The sequence below is a fragment of the Neovison vison genome, chromosome 14 (assembly GCF_020171115.1).
Source record: "Neovison vison isolate M4711 chromosome 14, ASM_NN_V1, whole genome shotgun sequence".
Classification (NCBI taxonomy): domain Eukaryota; kingdom Metazoa; phylum Chordata; class Mammalia; order Carnivora; family Mustelidae; genus Neogale; species Neogale vison.
Window position 1 is genome coordinate 10,507,657 of NC_058104.1, and position 26,501 is coordinate 10,534,157.

A 26,501-nucleotide genomic window follows, 5' to 3' on the forward strand; every position below is an offset into this window, starting at 1 on the left:
GTAGCTCCACCCAGTGACGGGAAGCTCCAGGCAGGGCTCAGGCCATCTGAGGACCCTACGTCAGAGTAGAGGACTTGCCCACAGCCCACTCCCACTCACCCTACACCCCAGACATGCTCCCCTATGGCAGGCTCGGGCCCAAGCTGACCACTGTCCAGACCACTGCCCTGGACTCGGTCACCTCTGGGTCTCCAGCCTGCTGTCCCTAGAGAAGCCGACTCTGTCCTTTCTGCCCCGCCCCAACCCCATCTCGGGGGCACGGGGTCCAGAGACACACCAGGCCCTCTGCTAGCTCATAAGCCGGGATGGCAAGGCCCACCGCCCTGCTTTTGTCCCCAGTAGCTGACATCTTGACCTCCTTGGAACCACAGGATGATGGTCACCTGGAAAGGGGAGCCCCACACCCAGGAAGGCCCTGTTGCCCAAAGCCAGGGAGAGGCAATCTTGCCTTCACCACCCAGTCCGGCCTCTCCGCTGCGGACAGACCTGCCCATGCCAGACACAGCAGTCCTTGCTGGAGGGTGCTACTGGAGCCCACGGCACTGTTCTCCCGTCTGCCCCCCTCCCCCCTCTATGACATCACCACACCACACCCCAGAGCTCACTTTCTTCTTTTATTGGGGAACAGGCACAGGGCAGATCACAGAGCGGGAAGCAGCACGGCGCCTCCGGGAAAGGACCAGGACGAGGGTAGCCAGAGTCAGGGAGAGCACCGTGGCCAGGCCGAAGCCCAGCATCACAGAGGCGTGAGGGGATGTGGACCCCTCCGCCCCAGGATCACCAGCCTTTCCCAGGAAGATCAGAGGCCCCACGGTGATCTCTGCTTCTTCGGTCACTGAAAGACATAGGACACCTAAGCATCACCTTAGTCCCAAAGCAGGGGTCAGATTGAGGGTTTTGCTCTGTTTCAGCAGATCAAACTAGGTTTTCCTCTAAAAGCTGTGCTATCTCCCCAAACTGCAGATCACACCCTACTCCGAACCCCTGGCTGATGCTGGGGTGGGGGTTGAGCCCTCCCATAAGCCCCCAAGGCTTCTATGTAAGAAAGCCCAGATCAGCCTCCCGCCCCCCAGCAATGAGGAGCCTTACATGGGGGCACCAAGGAGGAATGTCACCCTGCCGGGACAGCAGTACCCTAGACAGAGGGGAAGGTAAGAGCCCCAGAGGGGTCCTAACACCTACCATGCCTGCGATTTCGGGTTTGGGAAGCAGACTTGCGCCCCCTTCTCTCTAGACGGGACAGCCTCCTGGAACGGCCTGGAAGGCCACAGCTGCCTTTGTTACAACAGCGGCAGATGTCAGCAGTGCCCTCTACGGGGGACCACCTGAGCAGGGGGAGAAAGGAAGTTGCCCTCAGGAAGCAGTGAGCTGCTGATGTCCATAATAGGGGAACAGACCCCAGGGAGGCCACTTGGGCTTTCCACCCCCATGTCTCAGTCTATCCCTCACCTCCTGCTGGACTTGTTAAAGGAACAGGCTTTGTTTAGCTGGTCCGGGACTCGGTCTGCCAGAGTGACCTTCAGATGGCACGTGATATAGATCTAGAGGCAAGAGAATGGTTTCTTGTGGAATTCTAAGCTGCACCAGTGACTTGAGGAAGCCTGTGCTTTGGAACTCCCCCCAGAGTTACCGGTTATTTTAGAGGCAGGAGTAGAGAGTCAGAGGAGAAGCTGTCCAGATTTGAGCAAACAGCTGATCAGATTCTAGATTGCAACCCACCAGCTTTATACACACAGCCCTCTTCTTCCCCAAATTCCATCCAATCACTTACTGCCCTACGACCTGGGTGGGATCAGGGAATAAAAATAAAATAAAATCTTGGCAGAGGCATCCCCAGGCAGAGGTTTCCCCCCTTCATCCTCCAGGTAATGTCTTGGCACCCCTCTGCCAACCCCACAAGGGCACAGAAGTTCTACCACCTTCTCTGACTGTGTCTTCTGCAGAGCCACAAACCTTGGCCACCACCTAGTGGCTGAGCACGCCAGCAGGGAAGCCACTTCAGGAATTTGAACAAAAGGGAGGATGTATGTTTAGCTTCCGGCTTTTTTAATTATTACTTTTTAAACTTTTAAAGTGAACTCTATACCCAACGTGAGGCTTAGAACTCAACCCCAAGGTCAAGAGTCCTACATCCCACCAAGTGAGCCAGCCAGGTGCCCCCGGCCACCAGCTTTCTATCTGCCTCAGCAGAGGGCTCTTGGGTCCCTTAGAATCCTCACTTCAGGGGTGCCTGGGTGGCTCAGTGGGTTAAAGCCTCAGGTCATGATCCCAGAGTCCTGGGATCAAGCCCTGCATTGGGCTCTCTGCTCAGCAGGGAGCCTGCTTCCTCCTTGATCTCTCAAATAAACAAGATTTTTTTTTAAAAAATCCCTATTTCAGGAAACCACTGCTTTTATCCTCAAGCTTCTTCCCAGCACATTTGATGTTAACTGGGGCCTAGGACTCTGAAATAGTTCTGTTCCTCTTGAATCAAGGTTTACTTCTGTGCCTGCGACGCAGTCAGCCAAACCACCCTACTTACTGGGAGAATCTTCCCAGAACTTAGGCTACCTTCCATAGATCAGCATCATCCTCTGGTCTCTGGTGCCCTGCCCTCCCCCCTCTTGCCCCCCAAATCCCTAGAGATGCAGATACCAGCTCAGGTTTCACCTGTGTTGACCACCACCCACATGAAACCTTATCCCCTTTCTCCTCCCCACTAGGACACCTCTGAAGTCAGGTGCACTCCCTACCCCAACTAGGGTCCTCTCCCGTAGGACATACAAGGTCACTGATCTGGGTGATCAGGACCCTTGATCAGGACAATCTGCCCTTGATCCCCAGCCCCACCCAACGCATCAGGAGCTTCTGGGCATCTCCCCAATAGCCTTGATTCACACCCCTCCTGTTAACCCATCTGTATCAAACTTCCTGTTCTCAGGACAGAACTGGGGCAGGGTGGGGGGGCAGTTTCAGTATCATCTACAAATTCACTGTGTTTACCCCTTAATGCCCCTCAGCCATACGAGCCTTTGGTTTAGTGGTTTGTAACCCCAGCTGCGTATTAGAGTCCCCTAGGAGCTTAAATAGTTTTTGATCATTTCCAAGTAAAAGAATATTTTACGGTCATTCATTCACTAGTCTAATGGTAGAAATCTAGATAAGTGTATAGATATTTGCTGTAAGATTCTTTCATCACATGAAGATTTCTATTATAAATTAGAAAAGGGATGCTAGTCCTTACCCCAAATCAGTGAAGATACAGGATTATATGACCTTTCCAGGTGCTTAGTACAGAGCCATAATTTAAGGGGGAAAAAAAAATCCCTGCTCCAATCACTTCCCGACCAGCAATTCCAAACTTTGCATCCCCTGCTCCTAGCTCAGGAAACTTTAGTATCTCCTTGATTTTCATTTGTAAAATTTTACCAGCACTTTCTGGCTAGAGACCAGCCCTACCTGTGCTTCCTGCCCCAGCCATCGGAAGTAGTCTACGCTTTAACTCCCTCCCCCTCTACCCCCCAAGTATCAGGCTGGGCTTTCTAGCTTAGCAGTTCAAAGGGTGGTTCCCAGAGCAGCAACATCAGCAACACCTGGAGATGTGTTAGGAACACAGAACCAAGTCCTGGGGGTGGGGCCCAGTGTATTTCAGGAAGCCCCCCCAGATGCTGCTGATGCACTCCAGTTTCAGGAAGTCACTAGTCTAGTTGATGATCAAGTTCAAGAGACTACTGTAGGAAAAGAAATTTGTATCTGCTTTCCTTGCCCTTCCAGAAAACCTCCAGGAAGGCTGACACCTGTTTTTGTCAACCCTTCCATCTGGCTTCCGGCCAGATGCACCCTGGCAAAAACTAGGTTAGTGACCTGACCCCCAAATGCCACAGTGGGTGGTCCTCACTTCATCTGAGCCATCAGCTCCTCCCCTGGTTTGTTCTATTTCTAAGACCCCAGATTCTCTCCACCTTTCATGGGTTTCCACCACCCATTCTTCTTCCTTGAAGATCTCACTAGAGCCTACAGCTTTATCTGCTGAGTTCTGAGTTTTGGGACAGGGACAGGGACAGAGCTATCAAGTCCTTGCTAAAGGAGGTAGGTGATGACCCACAGTAAGGCTGGTCAGCCTCCCCAGTGGCTCAATCTTATTCCAAGTCCCCGCCCCCAGAGCAGGCGCCACACCCAGCATGGGGCTTAAATTTACAACACTGAGGTCAAGAGTCACATGCTCTACCGACTGAGCCAGCCAACTGCCCCCCCCCCCCCCGACCCAGTTATTTCTGGAAGGTTCATTACCAGGTTTCTGGAGTCATTAGCAAAGTGGAACATGTCCACTGTAAACTGCAGGGTCTCTGGCCTGGGTCTGGGCTCTTTGAAGGACGAAGAGGCATCAGAGAGACCATCCACAAGACAGCTTTGAAGAGAAGGAAGGGACAGGAGTCAGGGGCTGAGGAAGGTAGTAGAGATCAGGTTACTCTAAAGGCTCCCTAGGGAGGTGGTCCGGCCCTCACCCGTGGAAGTCCACGATGGTGTGACGAGGGGAGACGCTCCGGTCCGGTGTCAGCGTGGCCACGCAGTGGTCCACGTACAGTCGCAGTGGCACGTGGCTACCAGTGTGGACTTCGGCCTGGAGGTAGGCTACGTCTCCCAGCTGGAAGGTGGGGGACCGCTTCTCAGAGCCCCAGTCCTCTGAAAGGCACACAGTCCGGGGTGAGACCACCAGAGGCCTCCCTGCCAGCCCCGCTCCCTGCCGGCCCTCCTTGCTCACCCTCCATCAGGCGGAGGGAGAAAACCAGCTTCTCCTCTGAGAGCATCGTGGTCCTAAAGGGCACCCAGGTGGGCAGGATGGCCTGGCTGCTCACGTTCCTGTGCCTGTGGAGAAGAGCAGCCGTCCACCCCGGTCCCGCGCTCACCCCATCCGGCTTCCATGGAGTGGGGGGGCGTGTCTCTCATTTCTACCTCACGGCAGAGTCCTCAGCTGGGGCCCACCCAGGCAGCGAGTCCAAGGCCACGGAACAGACACAGAAGTCTGAGCCCACCCCTCGGCCCTGATGGGAGGGGCCCTGGCCCACACTCACCTGGGATAGTGGCACTCGATGGGAATCTCGGCACGGTTAGTCCTCAGGATGGACAGGTTTCCCGCAGGGCGGGGGCTGTGGAGCAGGAAGGTGGTGTATACCAGAGCGCTGTCCGTCACCTGAACGGAACAGGAGGGGTTAACCCCACCAGCATCACCGGCTCACCACATGGTAAGAGGGTGCTGGGAGCACAGCCCAGGGGAGGTGGGGAGAGCCCAGGTCCTGGCCTCAAAGCCCACACCCTCCTGCGGACTCATGGGAAAGCCTAAACCAGGTCCCACCCCTGAACCTCCATTTACCGCCCCCAACCCCCAAATTATGATGCCACCCCAAGAGGTTTGGATGGGCTGTGTCAGACCCAAATGGTGCCCACCGGCCAGAGGTCTCGGGCATGGGCTTCCCGTCCCAGGCTGCCATCCCCATCTCAACACCGTTTCCTTTTGGGGATGGAAGGCTGACGGGGAAGGCCTGGGGCCAAGAAAGACATCTTAAAGAACCCAGAAAGTTCCAGGAGTTTTTAATTCACGGCCACAGCCGTGAAGACTCAAATTGCCCTTCCTTTTCTGACTTCTTCTCATACCCACATCACAGAAGGGGAAACTGGGTCAGCGGTGGTTTGAAGCAGGAAGAGCTCAGGCAGGTGCTGCCGGTACGGACATCCTCCAAGCCTCCCCCCACCACTGCCAGGTGACCTGCCCAAACCACGCAGTTGGTAGGGGAGACTCTTAGCTTTCTGTTAGTTGGGGCCCCGGATGGACCGGCAGCATCATTTGTGGTCTGCCCAGTTCAGAATTTCAGGGCATCAAACCAACTACAGCTGTGGCCCCAAGTGATAATATGGCAGGAATGTGGGACCCCATCCTGGAAAAAGGTGTGACCAGGTGGTGCGTATTGGAGCCACCCGGAGGCCTTAAGGACCCTGTTAGCTGGCTCCGGCTGCTGGTCTGGTGTAGCACAGGAGATGGGAATCGGGAGGGTTTTAAATGCTCCTCCGATGGTTTTAATGCCCAAGGTTTGGGAGTTACTCAGAATAATTCCTCAAATAACCCCTGGAGTTCTCTGGGCTCTTCCTGGGGAAATGAGAGCCAGGAGGCCTCAGGGCAAGCCCTGGGGTCGGAATGGGAGGGCAGCATAGAAGATCAGAGCCCCAGGAGGCCTCCAGTACTTACTGGGCTTGCCCACGCCCTAGCCAAGCTGAGTTCAAGGCCTGGGGGGCAAGAGCCCAGGACAGAGGAGAGGCCAGGGCTGGGGGGTGGCAGGAAGGGGTCCAGGGAATCGTGGACCAGCTAGGGGTCCTGCGTCCAGTCCAGCCCTGCCTCGATGGAAGCCCCTCCTTGTGCCTGAATTACTTAGCTCCTACCTGCCTCCCGAATTAAGCGTTCCCCCCTCTTCCTGCGGCTACCCCCAGGGGCCCAGTTTGTGCCCCAGGTTCCTTAACACAGAGGTGATCAAGAAGCCCTTTGCCCCCTCCCTCAAAGCCACATCTCTCCTGGATGCCTTCCAGGGGTTCAGGAACTCTCAGGAATCAGAGTAGGGGATGCCCCGTCTGGGCGCAAGTGCACGGCCGTCTCTGGCCTCCACTCCACCTAGCGGATTCCGGTCACTAGAGGTGAGCACTTTCAACCACCCCCCAAGCCACCAATCCCAAACCTCAAGCCTCAGCGGCTCCCCGCCCCCAGCAAGCCAGAGGGCTCCGGCCCAGCCCCCCCCTCTCCCTGGCCCTGGGTCCACCCTCCCCACAGCCACCAAGGGGGCCAAGTCTCACCTGCACCCCATTGCCACACTCGTGCAGCCCGACCTCAAACCTGACCGCATCCTCCATGTGCGCGGAGACCAGGGGCTCACAGTTCTCCGGACCCAGGGTGAGGTCTGCAGGCCGGACGAGCTTCCCAGTACCGAAAAGGTCTTTGCTGACAGTGACCACCAGCTGGGCCTCCAGACACTCCACCACCACGGGGGGCCTAGAGGGCAACAGGGAGCTGGTCTCACTGCTCCAAATGGTCTGTGAGCAGCATGGCTCCGTGCCTCCCAAGAGCAGAAAGCAGATGAGGACCCCACAGCGCAGGTCCATGGCTGCTCCCATCACCTCCCTGGTAACGCCCGGGTGCCACCCCCCAGCCATCTTATACGCCCGATGATGCCCCCTGCACCTGGGCTCCCACGCGCCTCCTTTCCCCAACCAATCAGTGGGCCAGTCCCCCACCTAGCGGCTTCGCATCACCTGGGAGCTTGTTAGAACGGCAGGTTCTCCGTCCCACCCCGGATCTACCAAGTCAGAATCTGGTGTTTGATTCTCTCCCCAAGTGATCTGTGTTCAAGTTACAGTGGGCGGACCGTCTTGCCCCTTCCCTACTCCCGCTGCCATGTGTTAGCCCTTTGCCGGCCCATCGAAGGAGTTAAGAGTGGTCCCAGGTCTCCGGGGGAGAAAGGTCTTGATTGGAGGGTGGGGAGGACTGATCGGGGCAGTAGGGAGCTCATCCCAAGTGAGAGAACAGGAGGAGGGCTCGTTAGGAGACCAGGGAATTTTAGGGGTCGTTGCTCAATTTTACAGGAGATAAGAGGGGAGTCAGCTTAGGTGGAGGCAGTGTGTGAACAGAGGCGAAGGGAGGGGACTAGTCGCGCTTGGGAGAAAAGCTCAGGGGGCTCATAGGTGCTGGATCTCAGTTCCCCAGGAGTGAGGGTGGCAGTTTAGGGGGCTGGGAAGGTGCATGGGGCGGTCTGGGGGACTCTGGTTGGATAGGGGTAGGACTAGAGAAGGGGGGTCAGAGGGCTACTCTATCAGTCCTGGTAGGAGAAGAACTGTACAGATTAACAGCACTGGGGCGCCTAGCTGGCTCAGTGGAGCACGGGACACTTCATTTCAGGTTTGAGCCCCACGTTGGGTGTGGAGATGACCTAAAAATAAAAATAAAAAATTAATGGCACCTAATCCCTAGGGACAGGCGTGTGGACTCGCTTGCAAATGCTTGCTTCTGAAGTAATGAAACCGTAGATTTAAGTAGTTTAAACAGCTGAGTGCGGAATCTGATACGGGGCTGGATCCCACCACCCAGGAGATCTTGACCTTAGTTGAAACCCAGTTGGATGCTTAACCGACTGAGCCATTCAGGTGCCCCAAAGATTTTATTTTTAAGTGATCTCTATACCAAATGGGGGGCTCGAACTTACAACCCCAGGATCAAGAATCGCATGCACCACTGACTGACTGAGTCAGCCAGGCACCCCAACTCGGGAAATTTTAAAGAGCTAACTGGCTTTATTATTTGGTTTATGAATCATGCAGCACACCGTCTAACAGGTAAAGGGGAACCCCAAAGGGCCACAGGAAATGAAAGGTTTTTAAAAATAGAGAGGAAGAGGAGTACCTGGGTGGCTTAGTGGGTTGAAGCCTCTGCCTTCGGCTTGGGTCATGGTCTAAGGGTCCTGGGATCGAGCCCCGCATCAGGCTCTCTGCTCAGCAGGGAGCCTGCTTCCCCCACCCCCCGTCCCCCGCCTGCCTCTCTGCGTAATTGTGATCTCTGTCTGTCAAATAAACGAATAAAATCTTAAAAAAAGAAAATAGAGAGGAAGGGGCACCTGGGTGGCTTAGGGAGCTAAGTGTCTGACTTTGGCTCGGGTCATCATCTCAGGGTCCTGGGATCAGGTTCTGAGTTGGGCTCTGTGGTCAGCGTGGGTGTGCTTGTCTCTCTCCCTCTCCCTCTCTCCTTCTCCCCCCACCCCGCTCATGCTCGCTCTCTCTCTTTTTCAAATAAATAAAATCTTTAAAAAAATAAACACAGGGAGTAGAACACAGAAAATCGGTAGAAAGAATTCATTGTTTTAGGCAAGGTCGCCCTCCGAAGGGGACCCTAGTGCAGGAAATTCCTAGGTGGGCTGGTTAGAGGTTCCATTTCTGGGGTGCCTGGGTGGCTCAGTAGGTTAGGTGTCTGACTCTTGATTTCAGCTCAGGAGGTCATGATCTCAGGGTCATGGGACTGAGACCCAGGTCCAGCTCTATGCTCCACAGGGAGTCTGCTTCTCTCCCTCTGCCTCTCCCTCCCATGTGCACGCTCTATAAAATAAGTAAATAAATCTTTTGGGGTGCCTGGATGGCTCCATCTGTTGAATCTCTGACTCGGTTTCAGCTTGGATCCCGATCTCAGCATAGTGAGGTTAAGCCCCACATCAGGTTCCTCCGGGCTCAGCGGGAGCCTGCTTGAGAGTCTCTCTCTCCCTCTGCCCATCCCCTCCCTTGCAGTCTCTCTCACTGTCTCTAAAATAAATCTTTAGGCCGCTGCCTTCGGCTCAGGTCATGATCTCAGGGTCCTGGGATCGAGTCCCACGTCGGGCTCTCTGCTCGGCAGGGAGCCTGCTTCCTCCTCTCTCTCTCTCTCTCTCTCTGCCTGCCTCTCTGCCTACTTGTGGTCTCTCTCTGTCAAATAAATAAATAAAATCTTTTTAAAATAAATAAATAAATAAATACTTAAAAAAAAAGTTACATTTCTGAGGGGTTGAAACTGCAGATAGATTAGGTATTAAATCTTGGTTTACTGAGGTTTGAGGTTGGTGTAGAGGAGAATAACTACCATGACTTCCAGTGCTTTGATGAAACCTCAAATGCGAGGCCTTCTGGCCAAGCGTCTGCGATTTCACGTTGTTGGAGCCTTCATTGTATCCCTGGGGGTTGCAGCTTTCTATAAGTTTGCGGTGGCCGAACCAAGAAAGAAGGCATATGCAGATTTCTGCAGAAACTACGATTCCATGAAAGATTTTGAGGAGATGAGGAGGGCTGGTATCTTTCAGAGTGCAAAGTGATTTTGGAATGTAAAGAATTTCTTTGGGTTGAGTTCTATTGAAGTTTGCCACTGACCTGTGTTCCTGAACTATGAAGCATGAATATAGGGTTATGGAATTGTCTTGATAAATAAACAACTAACACATAAAAAAAAAAAAAAAAAAAATCTTGGTTTACTGACTTGGGTCCTTAACACAAGTGATGCCTTTTGGGGCCTGTGGTTTTCTTTTTAACCTACCTACCAGGGTCAGAGAAAGGGAGCCAGCTGTGGTCTGTGGCCCCGAAGAACAGCTAGTTGGAGACACTCTGTCTTACGAGTGGTGGCCCTCTGGAGAAGGGGGCCTCTCCACGCTTGTAGCTCACAATTGTGTTTGTGGACTGTGCTGGAAATAGGGTGGGGTGGGCTAGGGACTAGAAATGAGGGCCTCCTTGAAACCTTGGGATCCATCCCCTCTCCTCTATGCCCCGGAACTAACCCCTTTGAGAAGGATCCAGGATAAAGGGACAGGGAACACCTGGCTGGGTCGGTTGGGGGGACATGTGATTCTTGATCTCAGGGTGGTGGGTTTAAGCTCCACTTTGGGCTTAGAGTTTACAAACAAAAAACAAGACAGGAAGAAATTGGGGAGGGGGTGAGGTTCGGAGGAGTGTATGCACTTGAAGTGCTAGTAAATTTGTGTGTCCCCTTTCCAGAAAAAGTTCCATGGAGGAGACTGGCCAGTCCAGCCCCCAATCTCCCCAACTAGCCCAGATTCTGGGTCTTTTGCATTTTTCTGAGAAGTGCTGCCCCCTGGTGGCCAAAATCACCAAAGGCGGAGCCACCGAGGCACCCCTACAGTACTTAAAAAAAAAAAAAAAAAAGTCACGTGTTCTTTTAACTGAGCCAGCCAGGTGCCCCACTTTTATGGATTTATCTATTTAATTTCATTTTTTAAAGATTTTATTTATTTATTTGACAGAGAGAGAGATCACAAGTAGGCAGAGAAATAGGCAGAGAGAAGGAAGCAGGCTCCCCGCTGAGCAGAGAGCCCGATGCGGGACTCGATCCCAGGACCCTGAGATCATGACCTGAGCCGAAGGCAGCGGCTTAACCCACTGAGCCACCCAGGCGCCCCTATTTAATTTCATTTTTTAAAGACTTATTTATTTATTTGACAGAGAGGGAGAGAGAACCACAGGGAGAACAGCAGAGGGAGAGGGAGAAGCAAGCTCCCCACTGAGCAGGGAGCCTGACGTGGGGCTCAATCCTAGAACCCGGAGACCATGACCAGAACCAAAGGCAGACGCGGAACTGTCTGAGCCACCCAGACACCCCCGGAGCTCCTATTCTAACTAAAACAAGGAATGAAAATCCTCCCTGGGATCTCAGGGCTCAGAGGTCCCTGGTGACCTCAGGAAGAGTTGCTTCAGCGGAGTGGCGGGCACCGAAGGCAGACCAGAGCAAGCCAGGCCTGGAGAGAGGTAAGGAGGCAGACATGCGTGCGCGCGCAGCGTTTTTGTGGAGTCTGGCTGTGACGGGGAGGAGAGGGCCGGCGCCCCGGCTGTAGGAGGGGGGCCCGCGATGTCTCCTGGAAACACACATGCCAATGCTCGCCTGCTCCGATCTCCCTGCTAGAAGGAACTTGCTGATGAACCGTGAGGAGCTCAGGCAGTGGGCAGCCTCTAGTTCCAGCACCTTCGAAGGCTAGAGCATCAGAGCCAAGGTGTCATTCCTGGGACATCCTCCAGCCAGGGACAGACACGGAAACTAGGGCCTGACCATTTCTACCCTGAGGATCTACTGACCACAGGTTGAAAGGGTTTATGTCACTTGCTTTTCTTTCTTTTTTTTTTTTAAAGATTTTATTTATTTATGTGACAGAGATCACAAGTAGGCAGAGCAGCTGGCAGGGTGGGTGGGGGGGAAGCAGTCTCCCTGCTGAGAGAGAGCCCAACGCAGGGCTCGATCCCAGGACCCTGAGACCATGACCTGAGCCAAAGGCAGAGGCTTTAACCCACTGAGCCACCTAAGAGCCCCTGTCACTTGCTTTTCATGACAGAGACCAGAGGATGCTCAGAAGCCCTGGGTGAAGCATCCAGTTGGGAAAGAGCAGCTGAATACGGGGGAGAAGATACACAGATGGAGAGAGGGAGGTCCTTGACGAGGCAGAAGGACCGGGGTCTGGACTGCGGGGGAGCCGTTCGGTCAGGCCAGGGGAGGAAGAAAGAGCCAGGAGGGAAGGAGGGCCGGGTGCAGACACACGAGGGCGAATAGATTTGGGAGCAGGGTGACGGCAGACCTCCCTGCAGAGAGTTTTCTCTTTCTCTGAGAGACGGGAAGCAGGATCAGGCCCCGGAGCCAGGAAATTAAGCCCTTCCAGGAGCCTGGGCTGTGTTTCCGTTTTCCTCTCTTAGCATCCTCTTCCCACCTGCAGGATAAATGGTTTGGACGACACCTCTCGTCCCCAAACATGTTTGATCCCCAGGAGCTTTTCAGAAGTACACTTTTGGGGGACCCTATCTGTGAATGTCCATAGCAGAGTGGTGGGGGCGGGAATTTGTATATATTTTTAAGGAGCCCCCCCTTCACCCGGGGGCAGATGTGGGTGCACAGCCAGTTTGGGGAAGTGCCCTACGGGACTGCTCTGGCTTTGAGAGTTTGTGGTTGGGGAGGGAGGGTGCATAGTTCCAGGAAAGCATTACGGAAGCCTCAAGCTATAGAAGCCACATGCCTGCTCCCGTCACCGATAACTAGAAAACCCCCAAACCTCAAAAGGCACCAGAAGTCAAGGGGAATGACAGGAAGGCAAAACGAGCAGCGAGATCAGAGGCCCTACCTGCATGGAGAGCCCACTGCACGCACTCTGTGGTCATGTTTCCAACCCCACCGCGGGACGTGGGTCAGGGCTCGATGGAGGGGACTCCCTGGGGCAACCGGAGTCAGGGCTGGATCAGGCCTGTTGCAGGAGCTCAGGGATGCTTGGCTGAGCTGCCTTTCTGAAACCCGAGCCCTGGGGTAGGAGGAAGGGGAAGGAGGGGCTGCCTGGCCCTGAGAGTCCACGCCTGTCCCCCCCACCCCGGAGCTCCTCCTCTGCCTGGGTGCCCCTTCCCTGGGGCTGCTTCAGACCGTGCGGGTCACCTCCACTCTCCCTCTGCCTCCCTCTGCCCCCGAGGTCGGGTGGGGACAGGCTGGGGCCACCAGCCAGCTCCATGGACGGGGACTTTGCCTCTGCTCACCTTCCAGCTCTGGAAAGAAAAGAAGAAGAAAGGTCTGTGTTGATTTGCTTTTGGGGGATCCTTCCCCCTCCTAAACTCCTGGGGGCAGAAAAAGTGATTGGAAATTTGACCTTGGAAAGACTGTGGAAGAGGGGACAGAAAGAGCCTAGAACATTCCCCCAGGTATGAATACTTCACTTTTGCTGGTGTGTGTGTGTGTCTGTGTTTGTGTGTGTGTGAGAGAGAGAGAGAGAGAATGGCAAGTTTTCTACTGGTCAGACGTGGAATTACCCTTGATGATCTCCCGGGCCCCTTCGGACAGCTTCATTCTATGATTCTGCAGCCCTAAACCGCACTCAGTCGTTCAACAAACATTTCTACCCCCCCGTGCCAGATGCTGCCATTGGATAAGATCTTGCCTCCGCCCTCAAAGGTCCACAGAGAGTAGTAACAGTAAAACAGGTACCAAGTGTAGGGTGGACTGGGCACTGGGCTAAACCTTTTATAAACTTCAGCTCCTTTAACCCAGCAACAATGGTTGGAGCGAAGTGTATTCCTAAGCCCATTTCACAGATGAGGACAGTGAGGGCACACAGCTAGTAGGTGTAGAGATGAGCATCAAGTTATGCTGCCTGCCTCCCCCACCCCGCCCCGCCCCAAGCTATAAAGGTAAAGGGTGCACTAATCAAGGGAGGGGATGGAGTGTGAGAGCTTCAGAGAGTCACAGTTCACGGAGGGCAGGGAACAGTTAAGCCTCACTTCCACCCGGGGTCCCGGAGGTGAGGCAGGGCCAGGCCCCGATCACCGTGGAGCCCCTCAGCAAAGATTGGCCCATGTCTGCCCTGCCCCCCCACCCCCGCCCAGTCCTCCACTTCCCATCTCCCAGCTGTTCCCAGGTCAGGCAGAGGGAGGACAAAAGCTGATTATTCCACTGGGGGCTGTCCTGGGCCCCATGAATGGAGCATTGAAAACCCCGTGCCCACATGCAGATAGGTTTTCAGTCCTTCCCCAGCCAGACTGTTTGTACGCCAGGACGGAGGCCAAGCCAGGGGGAGACGGGGGCTCTCTCCTGCTGGGGAGGTATCTCCCTCTCAGTACATCCCAGACCCGTCCACTAAACCAGACTCCCATCTCCCCCGCACCAGCCATCCCACGGCTGTCCAGGCACTGTTTCCGACTCCCGCGGAAGGTCTGCCAGGAAGGGGGACATGGGGTCTCGCCAGGACGCTGCTTACGTGGGGCAAATGTTCGCTGAGCACTACACGTCCAATTTATGCACTTTGGGACTTGTATACCTCGATCCAAAGTTTATTTATTTATTTAAGGTTTTGTCCACTCATCATCTTGAGAGGGGATGGGGACAGGGACGAGGAGACTGCGCTGAGCACAGAGCCTGACGTGGGACTCGATCCCATGACCCTGAGACCAGGACCTGAGCTGAAATCAACAGTCAGAGGCTTAACCGACGGAACTGCCCAGACAACCCCCCACAAATTTATTTACTTATTTTTAAGTCATTGCTACACCCAACATGGGGCTCAGACTCGTGACCCTGAGATCACAAGTCACGTGCTCTACCCACTGAGCCAGCCAGGAGCCCCTCCTCAATCCAAAACTTTTTTTTTTTTTTTTAAGATTTTATTTATTTTATTTGACAGACAGAGATTACAAGTAGGCAGAGGCAGGCAGAGAGAGAGGAGGAAGCAGGCTCCCTGCTGAGCAGAGAGCCTGATTCGAGGCTCGATCCCAGGATCCTAAGATCATGACCTGAGCCAAAAGGCAGAGGCTTTAATCTGCTGAGCCACCCAGGCACCCCCTTAACCCAAAACTTAAACAAGTGTCTTCAAGGGCTTCCTACTCCAGAGGAATAGAACATCCCACGTGGCATCTAGCTTCCTACCCCTTCCCCATTTTGGCATATTTGAGAGTTAAGGGAAACCATGTTTCCTTGATTTCCGCCCCCCCCTTAATTTGACTCATTTCTTCTTACTTAAATTAACTTTATTATTTACACACATATATGTATTTCAAAGATTTTATTTATTTATTTGTCAGAGAGAGACAGAGAGTGAGCACATGCAGGGGGAGTGAGGGGGGAGAAGCAGGCTCCCCGCTGAGCAGGGAGCCCGAGGCAGAGCTCCATCCCAGGACCCTGGGATCATGACCTGAGCTGAAGGCAGACTCTCAACCGACCGAGCCAAGCATCCCTTTAAATTAACTCTAAAGAGAAACTTTATATTGCTCCAAGTAAATGGAAAACCAGACGCCTTTGGCATAAATAGAAAGCACTGTTGAAAGAAAGAAAGAAAAGAAGAAAAGGAAAAGAAAAGAGTTAAACATCCTTCTATCGGCCACTAAAAGTATGTGGATTACCCATGGCACCAACACGGGGCTTTGGGATGCGCTGAGCCCTCTGCAAGACCTCCAGGCCCTTGTTGGCCTCGGACCAGGGAACCCTCCAACTTTGCCTCTTAACACTTGCTCTCACACACCCTCCGCTCCTGCCAGACCTACCTGCTCGCCAGAGTCCTGTGCTCTGTCCTGTCCTTTCCAGGGGTCCCCGCTGTGGCCCCTGCTCTTGTCTCCACTCAGAATGCCAGATGCAAGCAGAAATGTCACATCCCCCTGAAGCTCTCTCTCTGGGCCCCTTCCAGCTGGAAGTGACTGGGGATCTTTAATTCCAGATGTTCCAGCTGTGACTTCTCCACCGCCCCTTGATGGGACCCTCCGAAAGGCCGTGCCCTGGCTGGATGCTCCCGGAAGCAGAGATGCGAATTGATCCCCAGCGGACAGAGAGGAGCAGGGGTTGGAGGCCAGGAGACAGGAGCAACGCCCCTTTACCCCTCCCCCCAGCCCTGTCCTTCTTCCTCCTCTTGCCCCTGGGTGAGTGCCCTCCCCTAACTCCTGACCTGTCCCCTTTCTGGCTCTCAGGTTTTCCCAGCTGTACAATTATGGTGGGACGTGATTTGTCAGTGAGGTGATTTCCGAAGTTCTTTCCAACTAACACTTGTTCAGGGTCGAGTTAAGGGTCGGCATTGGGGAAATGGAGGGCTCCGTGCTGGAGGTGAAGGCTCAGCCTACACAGAGTCTGGGCAGGTAGGGGACATTGGAAATAGGGAAGGAGGGACAGGAGTGGGCTCAGCAGTGGCTATTCGAAAGGCAGGGATGATCCTAACTTGAGAAAAGAAGAAACTCAGTCTCAGTTTCTTCATCTGTAAAATGGGTATAGTAGTACACACCTCAGAGCACGGTTGTAAGGATTCTACGAAGTAACGTACATGAACGCGCCTGGGACCTATAATACCCTGCATGCAAGCGAGGAGCTGTTAGGGATTTTCCATTTCCCATGCCAGGCCAGTTTCCCTGTTTACCTCCCCGCCTCTCAGGCCATGTGCCCCGAATTGTGTGGTGAAGAAGAGTGTGGCTGTCTGGGTTGGAATCCCAGCTCTACGCCCTGTTCACTGTATGGCCTTGAGCGAGTTCCCTAAACCCACGGAACCTGACCTTCCCCATGTGCACAACTCTACCCACCACCTCATACGTCGTCTTAGTGGTTTAGTGAGCCGGGCACATAAAATGAGCACAGTGCTTTGGCGTATACAGATATGAGGGCTCAAGCAGAAGGTCTTGTGTAGGTAAATGTTTTGGGGGATATCCTAATGAATCCCAAAAGCACTTAAGGCAGAGCTAGTGACCGTGGCTTGGGGCGGGGTCGAAGGGGTAAGGCTGGGAAACACCGAGATGAGTCGGGCACAGCCACATCACCAGGCAGAAGGCCCAGTCAGGGGCATGTAGCTGGTGACCAGGGATTCGGAGGAAACCGACAGCACTTCTAGCTGAGGGCTCCAGGAAGGCTTCCCGGAGGAGGGGGTTCCGAGCTGTATCTGGAAGGAGCTGCAGGGCTGTAATGAGCCGAACTGTTCAAGCAGAGGACACTGCAGGGTTAAAGACCCAGAGACAAGACTGATGGGATATAAAGAAGTCGGAGGTGGAGGGATGCTGGGGGCCTGGTTGGCTCAGCAGGTACAGCGTGTGACTCTTGATCTCGGGGTTGTGAGTTCCAGCCCCACTTTGGGTCAAGATTACTTTAAAATTTTATTTAAAAAATTAAATTTAATTTTAAAATATAATTTAAAAAAAGTCAGGGGAAGCTGGTCAGAAGGTACTAGAAGGTTTTGCAGAGAAAACTCAGGGTCCGGGACTCCTGCGGGAAATGTGGAGCCTTGCAGTGAAGGGGGATAAAAAAAAACCCTGTTTCAGGCATATCTCTCTGGGGTGATGGGAGATGGGTGAAGCAAGGGGGCCCACTGGGGCAGTCGCGGGGAGAGAGAGGAGAAGCTTGGAGAAGGCAGGGGAAGTGAAGGGGGGGTGGTAAAGATGGCAGTAGGGGGTCAGGGTCGGGGGGGAGGCTGTGTCCCCAGGGCCAAGAGGCCCAGGGAGGGTGTAGAGGGGCCAATGCTCCTTGTCGTTCTGTTTCAGCCGGTGCCCTACAGCCCGCCCCACTGCCCTTTCCAGGTAGGTGTCTCTGCCCCTCCCTGCCCTGCCCCCACGTACTCAGAGGCTAAAACAGATCCTCGGGGAGTGATGACTAACCAGCCCACGGTAACTCTAGAGGCCCCCAAATGGATTGCGCTGGTCTCCCCATTGGACCGAGAGGGAGAAATGAGGCCCCAAAGGGACTGATCCTCCAGGCTTCACAGCAAGGTGGGCGTCCTGCCCTTCAGGCCCTGTGATCCCTCTGGTGCCAGCTCAACCCTCTCCACAGAGCTGAGGCTGGTGGGGGGCCCCAGCCGCTGCCGGGGGCGCCTGGAGGTCTTGCACGGTGGCTCCTGGGGCAGCGTCTGTGACGATGACTGGGATGTGGTGGATGCCAACGTGGTGTGTCGACAGCTGGGCTGCGGCCTGGCGCTGCCCGTGCCCCGGCCCCTGGCCTTCGGCCAAGGCCGAGGCCCCATCCTGCTGGACAACGTGGAGTGTGGCGGGCAGGAAGCCGCACTGAGCCAGTGCCGCAGCCGAGGCTGGGGCGTCCACAATTGCTTCCACTACGAAGACGTGGCTGTCCTATGCGATGGTAAGCAGAGACCTGGGGCCAGGGAGGGCAGGCAGCAGAGCTGCAGGCTGGATGAATGAAGGAACTTCCATACGGGAAGGGGGGCCTTGGCTAGTCCTAGTTGTCAGCGTCCCAGTGGTCCTTCCGCTTCGTGGTGTGTTCTTGGCTGAAGGAGAACCAGCATTCTTGTGTCTGTGTAGGGCTTTGATGGTTCCAGCAGAGGCCTCTCCCCATTTTTTAAATCAAACAAGTGGGGTCAGTACTGGCAGAGAGGTCCATCTGGTGTGAAGCTGCAGCAGAAATCTCTGAGAGGCATTGACCTTGAGAGTAAGGGTTCTAGTTCTCCAAGAAAATCACCTGGTGGGCTCATTAAAACACAGACCGTGGGTTTCCTGATTCTGCTGGTCTGGGGTGGGGCCTGGAAATTTGCATTTCCAGTATGTTCTCAAGTAATGGGATGTTGCTCTAAGAAGTCATCTGAAGTCACGGCTTTCTGGACTCAGGGGGCCCCTTCTCCTCTCATACCCCAGGGTTCCTGGCTTTGACCCTTTGTGTGGCCAGAGGCCCTATGGCAGGTACCTTAGGGGTCCGTGTCCTGCTGCTCAGACAACCGTGGGTGTGAGAATGAAGATGCATGTGTCCTCCTCCCTCCCACCCTGCTTCCTTCCCAGAATTCTTGCCCACGCAGCCCCCATCAAGGAAAGTGTTCACGAGTAGGGTGCCCTCTACAACTCCCCAGCACGGGAAAGGTAAGTAAGGGCAACACTGGGGATCACCTGGGCCTTAAGAACCCCAAGGGGAGTCTCCCATATCTACAGTGGGAAGAGAGGGATAACCACTGGGTGAGCTGAGTCCTTCCCTCCCCATCCAGCCCCTCGCAGCCCCCCAGGCTGCTCACAGGCTGAAGAGGGAGAGAGGAATCCATTCCCGTGGGATGAGTAAAAATAGCACAAGTTTAGTGAAAGAGCTGAATACCGAGCTTAATGCGATGGGAAAGTCAGATATGTACAGAAATGTGGGTAATGATGTAGAGCAAGAAAATGGAAAGTGCCCTAAAGGATGGACAGATAAACAGGCAAGAAGTCCAGAGGAGGAAGTGGGTCTCATCTATCCGGGATCAAGGAGGGCTTCCTAGAGGAAGAGTTGTTGGCAATGCACCTGGAAAGGTGAGGCGGCTTTCACTGAAGTAGGAAGTGAGGAAACAGCATATCCTGTAGGGTTAGGATTGCTTAGGAGCGCATGGACCAGGGCTAGGAAGGTTGATTTTAGGCAGGAAATGACACACACGCGAAGCCAGTCTGTCCTGATCCCACAAACCTCCCCCGATCTGGGACTGTGAGGAGGCAGTGCCCTGGGGTAACTGGGTGAACAGCTCCTCCTTGGTTTTAGGTCCTGGGGCACCATGCACTGTGGGTACGTGCGGGGCCTGAGGCACTGTGGGCGCGTCGGGTCAGGTGCACTGATGGTGAGGGAGGCAGAGCCCTGTGGGAGCTGCGCCCTGTCCCCACCCCCCCACCAGGTGAGGGCAGCGTGCGCCTGGTGGGGGGCACGGGCCCGTGTCAGGGCAGGGTGGAGATCCTGCACGGCGGCCTGTGGGGCACCGTGTGCGACGACGACTGGGGGCTGCCGGATGCTGCCGTGGTCTGCCGCCAGCTGGGCTGTGGGGCCGCCCTGGCCGCCACCACCAACGCCTTCTTCGGCTACGGCACGGGGCACATCCTGCTGGACAACGTACACTGCGAAGGCGGGGAGCCCCGCCTGGCGGCCTGTCTAAGCCTGGGTTGGGGTGTGCATAACTGCGGCCACCACGAGGACGCTGGCGCGCTCTGCGCAGGTGCGGGCTGGGGGGGGGCTGGGGGCGGGCTCGGGGGCGGGGACGGGGTGGGCCGGGGAAGGCTGGGGTGGAGGTGCCTCAATGCTCCCCGGTGCTTTCCAGGAAGACCCCGAAATTACTTTTAATGTCCATCTCAGTACTGCTCTAGCAGTGCCTCTGTACGTCTTTGTGGTAGGTTTCATAGTACTGTGCCAGCAATATTATCTAGCAGCACCCCAAGAATGCCCCCGGAATTTTCTAGCAATTTCTAGGTACTCTTCATGGAATACTAAAGAGTAAAGTAATATTACTCTAGAATTGCACCAGAGGTACTCCTGAATTCTCTCACTGTAGTCCAGCGATGAATCCAGATTCTGGATGCTCTTATAATAGCATTTTCACCCACCTGGTCCTTCTCCCATTTTAATAGTTTTTCTGAGCAAATAAGAATAATAGCACCAGGGGCGCCTGAGTGGCTCAGTGGGTTAAGCCTCTGCCTTCGGCTCAGGTCATGATCCCTGGGTCCTGGGATGGAGCCCCAGATCCCTGGCTCTCTGCTCAGCAGGGAACCTGCTCCCCCCCACCACACCCCTCCCCCCGCCTCCCTCTCTGCCTACTTGTGATCTCTGTCAAATAAATAAATAAATAAAATCTTAAAAAAAAAATAAGAACAGGACCAGTAATGGCACTTCACAGCTGGACTCTAGTCTACAAGATACAAATTGTTTGTCCATGTCTCATAGCAAACCAGGGGCCCTCATTCCTGGTTTACAGATGGCAGAGCATAGGCTCCTTGAGGCAAAGCCTGACCCATGTTCCCATACCCAACCCGGGCAAAGCCACAGCTAATCTTGCTGCCCAGTCTCCAGCATGACCCTTGCTCTTTCTAGTCCTATTTTGTCTTTAAGATGGGAGTGAATCTTGTTTTGCAAGCCCCTTATAAACTGTGGAATGTACAACAGTGCACCCCAAGTAAATGACATACACAGTCAAGCAGGGCAGACCTACTTGGACCCCGGGGGTGGGGGGGTTGAGCCCCACTGGGCTTTTTACTGGAAGTAAAATCTTTTGTCTTCTCCAGGGACACCCTCCCATTCTCCCCTGACAGCCCAAGGCTGACCAGGAACCTTGGCCTCTGACCCTGCTCCCTTCTCTCCTGCTCTAGTGCTGGGACCCCCGACTCTTACAGCACTACCTCCCTTGGCCACAAGAGAGGACTGGACCGGGCACACGGAGCCAGAAGGTAAGGAGCCCAGCCTTCCAGGCTGGAATGGTGTAGGGGCAAGGTAAGCAGGGCTGGGAATTAGAAAGGCTGTTCTGGATCTACTGGAAGGGGGCCCTGGCGCACCAACCAGGTCTTTTGGCCAGATGGTGAAGAGGTGGGTGAGAGAACGAGGAGCAGATGAAGCAAGGATGAAATCCAGAGCTCTGGAAAGTTCAGCAAGGTGGGAGGAGACAGTAAGGGATTGCTCTGAAGCTCTGAGGTAACATTTGTGTGGGTGCTGAGGTCGGCCATGGAGTGGCCTTGAGAGGGTTGAGCTGAAGGTTGAACGAAGGCTGCCTGCACATTTGGAATTTGGTCAGGAACTATCATTAGGATCGAAATTAGGATAACGCCTGGAAATAGGACTCGGTTCATTCCAGTTAAGATTCCCAAGCCCCGGGGCGCCTGGGTGGCTCAGAGGGTTAAGCCGCTGCCTTCGGCTCAGGTCATGATCCCAGGGTCCTGGGATCGAGTCCCGCATCGGGCTCTCTGCTCTGCAAGGAGCCTGCTTCCCTCTCTCTCTCTCTGCCTGCCTCTCTGTCTGCTTGTGATCTCTGTCTGTCAAATAAAACAAATAAAATCTTTAAAAAAAAAAAAAAAAAAGATTCCCAAGCACCACAGGTGACCGACATGGCGACGCTAGGATTGAAGCTGTGTGGGGTGCAGGTGTGGTACAGTTGGGGGATCTCGTAGGCGGCCCTGTGCCCTGCTGCAGGCCAGAAGGCCTCTTTGTCCCCTTCAAGTGCTCTAGATACCCTGTCTCTGCAGCTACAGGAGTTGGTGCCCTGCCTTCCAGGGAGATGGCACTGTTCACCACCGCTACCTGGGCCGCGGGGAAGAAAAGTAAGTGGCAGAGCCAGGGTTCTGGGGAGGGTGGACGAGGGTGGGGCTGGGGCTCTGGAAGCCAGAGGTCGCAGCCCAGCCCCTATGGCCGCGGGCCTCTGCGCCCCGCAGGCGGGCGGCTGCGGCTGGTGGGCGGCCCGGGCCCGTGCCGCGGCCGCGTGGAGGTGATGTACGCCGGGGGCTGGGGCACCGTGTGCGACGATGACTGGGACTTCGCGGATGCGCGCGTGGCCTGCCGCGAGGCGGGCTGCGGGCCTGCGTTGGGCGCCACCGGCCTCGGCCACTTCGGCTACGGGCGCGGCCCGGTGCTGCTGGACAACGTGGGCTGCGCCGGAACGGAGGCCCGCCTGAGCGACTGCTTTCACCTGGGCTGGGGTCAGCACAACTGCGGTCACCACGAAGACGCCGGGGCGCTCTGCTCAGGTAAGGCCGCCGCTGGACCGAGCAAAGGCACGTACCTCGGCGCGGGCGGGGCCGCGCGGCACGGCCTCCGCGGGATGGGCGGGGCCGCGCGCAGGCGCGTACTGCAGCGCAGGCGGGAGGAGGCGGGCTGTAGAGAATGGGCGGGGTCAGGCGTGGGGTCTCTCTGCGGCACGGCGGCGTGAGCGGGACCGGAGAGGACGCGCGCACTGCGCAGAGGGAGGCGGAGCCCGACCATCGACGCGCTCTGCGGCTGCGCGGCGCGGGCGGAGCCGGGAAGGGAGCGCCCTCTGCAGTGGGAGTGGGGTGGGGCTTGGTGAGGGCGTGCGTTCTGCGGCGGGGAGGGGCGGGCGGGAGGTGAAAGGCGGAAAGCCCTGGACAAAGTCTGGAAGTCTGTGTTAAGGGAGGGGCCGCGGTATTTTAGCTCTGCTGAGTCAAGGACCCACAGAGCCCTAGTAAGCAGAGAGAGTTCACCCGCCTTCCGGGAGCAAACGTCTGACCTTCGGGAGGAATCAGTGGAAAGGGGTGTTTGTAGAGTCTGACCTGTTTTTAAATGCTTCTGTTCATTGATTGGGGTGGAAATTGATAACTTCACTCTCCTTTGGTGCGCTGGGCCTAAGAGCTTTGGCTGCAAAGGGGTAGCTTCAAAGGCTTCTGCTTTGGGTCCCAGGATAAAAGAAAAACAATCCTTATTTATTGATTTGAGAGAGAGAGCATGAGCAGGGGGGAACAGGCAGAGGGAAGAGTGGGGAAACCCACCACGACCCTGAGATCCTGACCCCAGTGGAAACAGAGAGTCCGACTGAGCCTCCCAGGGGGCCCAGCAAACCCCATTTCTGATCCAAGTGGCAGAAAGCAGTTGTCCGTCAGGACTTTTCTCTACCCCTAAATCAGGCTTCCCTTGGGAGGCCTGGAAGTAACCTGGCCTCAAGGAACGTGTTCCCTAATGTGACAGCCACCTCTTTCTTTTTCTTTCTCCTTGCTGAGCCAGGCCCAGAGGAGCTAGGACTGCAAGTCCAGCAGGATAGTTCTGAGACCACCCGGGTACCCACTCCTCGGCCAAGGGATGGTAGGTGCTCACAGCCCTAAAGATGGAAGTAGAGGCATCAGGATAGGAAGGACCAGAATCCAGGGAGAGCATAGCCTGAGGTTACACAGCTCAACAGATTTGCACCAGGTTTGAGAATCTTTGTTCTGTGCTAGTCTCTGTTTTCATTAATAGGGATATGGTGTCCAAAAAGAGGTAGGGGGGGGTTCAAGGGAGCAATCTTCAGGATTCCTAGGGACAGGAACCAAAATAAGGGAATGTGTTAACTTCCTGAAGAGATAAGTGAAAGGATTCACTTTTAAACCTGTGAGTGGAGATGATGACCTTCAGGGGACACAATCACAGTCTCCAGAGAGCAGCGCTGGGGCTAAGGGTCTGGGATTATGAACAGAGCACTAACAACAGACATGGAGCAATCGGGATGTGCACAGCACCCCACAACGGCTGGGGCATGCTCTTCCAGTCCAGAGACTGAGTCTGGACTGCTGCCCGTCCTATTTTAATCTGATTTGTCTGCCGTTATCCATCAGCTCCTAGAGCAATGCTATGTCTCAGACCACCACCATTTGCCTCTTCTGTCTACCCCTTCATGGCCTGGCATGGGCCAGCCCCTGCAAGCTCTGATCCTTGTCTCCACAGGGCACCTGCGTCTGGTCAACGGAGCCCACCAATGTGAGGGGCGTGTAGAACTCTTCCTAGGGCAACGGTGGGGCACTGTTTGCGATGACGCCTGGGACCTGCGGGCAGCCACTGTCCTGTGCCGCCAGCTGGGCTGTGGCCAGGCCCTGGCAGCTCCCGGCGAGGCCCACTTTGGCCCAGGCCGAGGACCTATCCTCCTGGACAATGTCAAATGCCGAGGGGATGAGAGTACTCTTCTTCTCTGTTCTCACATACGCTGGGATGCCCACAACTGTGACCACAGTGAGGATGCCAGTGTCCTGTGCCGGTCATTGTGACCCAGCCCGTTCTGCAGACCATCTCTTCTGGGAGCCTGCTGTGGCTTCTCCCTCTTCCTCCAGGAAGCCCTCCTCCTGTGACAACTTCAGTTCACCCTACCCTTCCCTCCTCTTGCCTGGGAGAGAACACACTCAGACAGTGTGGTCCTGCCTGGAGGAGCCTAGAGCCGGACTCTACCCATCAACTTTCTGTGTGACCTCACCTGTCATCAGCTACCATGGGCCCGGTTCAGTGAGAGCTCCCGCTTTCTGCAGAGCCAAAACATAAAACGGGGAGAAGGGAATGACTTAACTCTCTTCTTTGATGGGGCTCCTGTTATAGCATCTTCCTAGAGCCTGGTCCAGGAGGCTCAGGGCCTCTCTGTAAATGGGGTATCTCCCTTACCCCCACCCATATTGGGATTCTCCAAGAAGAGGGAAGGCAAGAGAGGCCCACAGCTCTTAACTTTGACTGTCTAGGGCTGCAGAAGAACCCCGGTCATTGCCCTGGCCTTCTCCAAGAGGGCCCAGACTCAGATGGTGCTTGGCTGGACGAGGGGACTGGAGGGGCCAAAGCAGGGACAGTGGCCCCTCCGAGCAGCTGGAACCAGCATCTCTGATTTATGCTGCCCCCACCACAGAGCCCCCACTTTGCAGTAGCAAAGAACCCTGGGGGACTATAGCCACCTGCTCATAGGTGCCAAGTCAATAAAGCATTGTCGTCCCCTCCCCCCCCATCTTTTAACTTGTGGGCACAAGTGCATCATTTGTAGCAGCAGGAAAGACTGGTTAGGACTCTGGAGAAAACTGGCTTGGGAATGGAGGGTAGATCAAAAGCGTCCTGGAGAGCTCTCAGCAGGCCCCCATATCTTGGAAATGCTGAGTCATGATACAAGGCCTGGGAGGCCCCATAGGGTCTCCGAGCCTATCTCTGCCTTCCTTTTGCATATAGAGAAATTTTTCCACTGAAGGAAAGGGTCTGCTCCAAGACACATTGCAAGATGGGCAGAGTCACTAGAAGCAAAACTCAAGAAGAGGAAGGGAGATGAAAGCAGAGCAGCACTGGGGCATTCCCAGGGGCTGCTCCTGGGGCAGCTTACCCAGAGCTCCAGGGGCAGAGAGAAGTCGGGGATCTTGCCAGAGCCCCCCTCAGGCTCAGAGTGAGCAACAAGCAACTGTCATGGTCAAGCCTCTGTCTTCCATGTCTGGCCTGCAGGCTCTCTGCTTTTGCATGGCTGCGAAACACAAATTTATTATCCTATAAAGTTCCCCCCCCCAAGGTTTTATTTATTTGAGAGCGTGAGCAGGGAGAAGAGCAGAGGGAGAGGGAGAAGCAGACTCCTAGCCCACTGTGGAGACCCACTCGGGGCTCAGTTGCAGGACCCTGAGACCATGACCTGAGCTGAAACCCAAGAGTCGGATGCTCAGCTGACAGCTACCCAGGCACCCCATCCTACAGTTTCTTAAGTCACCAGTTTGAAGTGGGTCTCCTTGTGCTACGCTCAGGGTATGGGCAGTTTGGTGTTCTTTCTGGAGGATCTATTTCCTTAACTTTCCAGGCTGTCCACATCGCTCGTGACCTCCTTGCAGCCAGCAAGTAAGTGCATCACTCCGACCTCTGCTTCCAACACCTCATCTCCTTTCCTGACGCTCCTGCCTCCCCCATCCTCTGAAGCCCACTGTGACTACGGGAGTCCCTGGATCATCCAGGATACTCCCCCATCTCAAAGTCTTTAACTTAATCCCGCCTGCAAAATCTCTTTAGCCCTGTCAAGTAACCCATTCGGGAGCTCCAGGGATTAGGACAGGGACATCTTGGGGGAGGAGAGTGGGGGAGGGCATTATTTTGCCTCCCACAGGCTCCAAACCTGGGTCCTGGCTCCCAGCCAAGGAGCAAGGCAGACACTTGAGCTCCACAGTCCATCAGCACTTGGCAGGAATGGCTTTGTCTCCATTTGTCCTGGAGCTCTGAGACCCACTGTGTCATTGGAAGGATGAGGACCCAAGCAATGAAAGGAACAAAAATACTTGACTCAGGGAGTCTGGGTAGAGGGACGGAGACCCTCCTGCCAGCCTGAAACCCCCATAGCTGAGTGCAAGCGCCGCGC

At 55.1% G+C, this 26,501-nt stretch overlaps 2 protein-coding genes across 2 annotated transcripts; one reads left to right on the top strand and one right to left on the bottom strand.

Moving 5' to 3' along the window:
* Positions 1-614: 614 nt before the first annotated feature.
* On the bottom strand, positions 615-7,134 carry ZP3 (zona pellucida glycoprotein 3). The gene is made up of 8 exons (XM_044233042.1): positions 6,817-7,134; positions 5,052-5,170; positions 4,742-4,845; positions 4,485-4,662; positions 4,270-4,387; positions 1,450-1,541; positions 1,183-1,325; positions 615-835 (listed from the first exon to the last, which is right to left on the bottom strand). Exons 1-8 carry the CDS (start codon positions 7,132-7,134, stop codon positions 615-617), a joined length of 1,293 nt encoding a protein of 430 aa, XP_044088977.1.
* Positions 7,135-12,779: 5,645 nt separating this feature from the next.
* SSC4D (scavenger receptor cysteine rich family member with 4 domains) lies at positions 12,780-25,529 on the top strand. Its single transcript, XM_044232663.1, has 12 exons — positions 12,780-12,820; positions 13,049-13,203; positions 15,705-15,903; positions 17,500-17,535; positions 17,786-18,091; positions 18,742-18,819; positions 19,590-19,904; positions 21,049-21,126; positions 21,916-21,990; positions 22,102-22,413; positions 23,402-23,479; positions 24,098-25,529. Exons 3-12 carry the CDS (start codon positions 15,738-15,740, stop codon positions 24,412-24,414), a joined length of 1,761 nt encoding a protein of 586 aa, XP_044088598.1. The 5' UTR covers positions 12,780-12,820; positions 13,049-13,203; positions 15,705-15,737; the 3' UTR covers positions 24,415-25,529.
* Positions 25,530-26,501: the final 972 nt, after the last annotated feature.

What these genes read in the sequence shown, in the direction of transcription:
- ZP3 (XM_044233042.1), bottom strand. Translation starts at nt 7,134, where the DNA reads ATGGGAGCAGCCATGGACCTGCGCTGTGGGGTCCTCATCTGCTTTCTG. An exon ending in AGTGTGGCAATGGGGTGCAG is followed by an intron (nt 5,171 to 6,816) that starts GTGAGACTTGGC and finishes TGTTCCGTTCAG; the next exon opens with GTGACGGACAGCGCTCTGGT. An exon ending in ATCGAGTGCCACTATCCCAG is followed by an intron (nt 4,846 to 5,051) that starts GTGAGTGTGGGC and finishes TCTTCTCCACAG; the next exon opens with GCACAGGAACGTGAGCAGCC.
- SSC4D (XM_044232663.1), top strand. Translation starts at nt 15,738, where the DNA reads ATGGGACCCTCCGAAAGGCCGTGCCCTGGCTGGATGCTCCCGGAAGCA. An exon ending in CGCTGGCGCGCTCTGCGCAG is followed by an intron (nt 19,905 to 21,048) that starts GTGCGGGCTGGG and finishes CTCCTGCTCTAG; the next exon opens with TGCTGGGACCCCCGACTCTT. An exon ending in CTGGGCCGCGGGGAAGAAAA is followed by an intron (nt 21,991 to 22,101) that starts GTAAGTGGCAGA and finishes TGCGCCCCGCAG; the next exon opens with GCGGGCGGCTGCGGCTGGTG.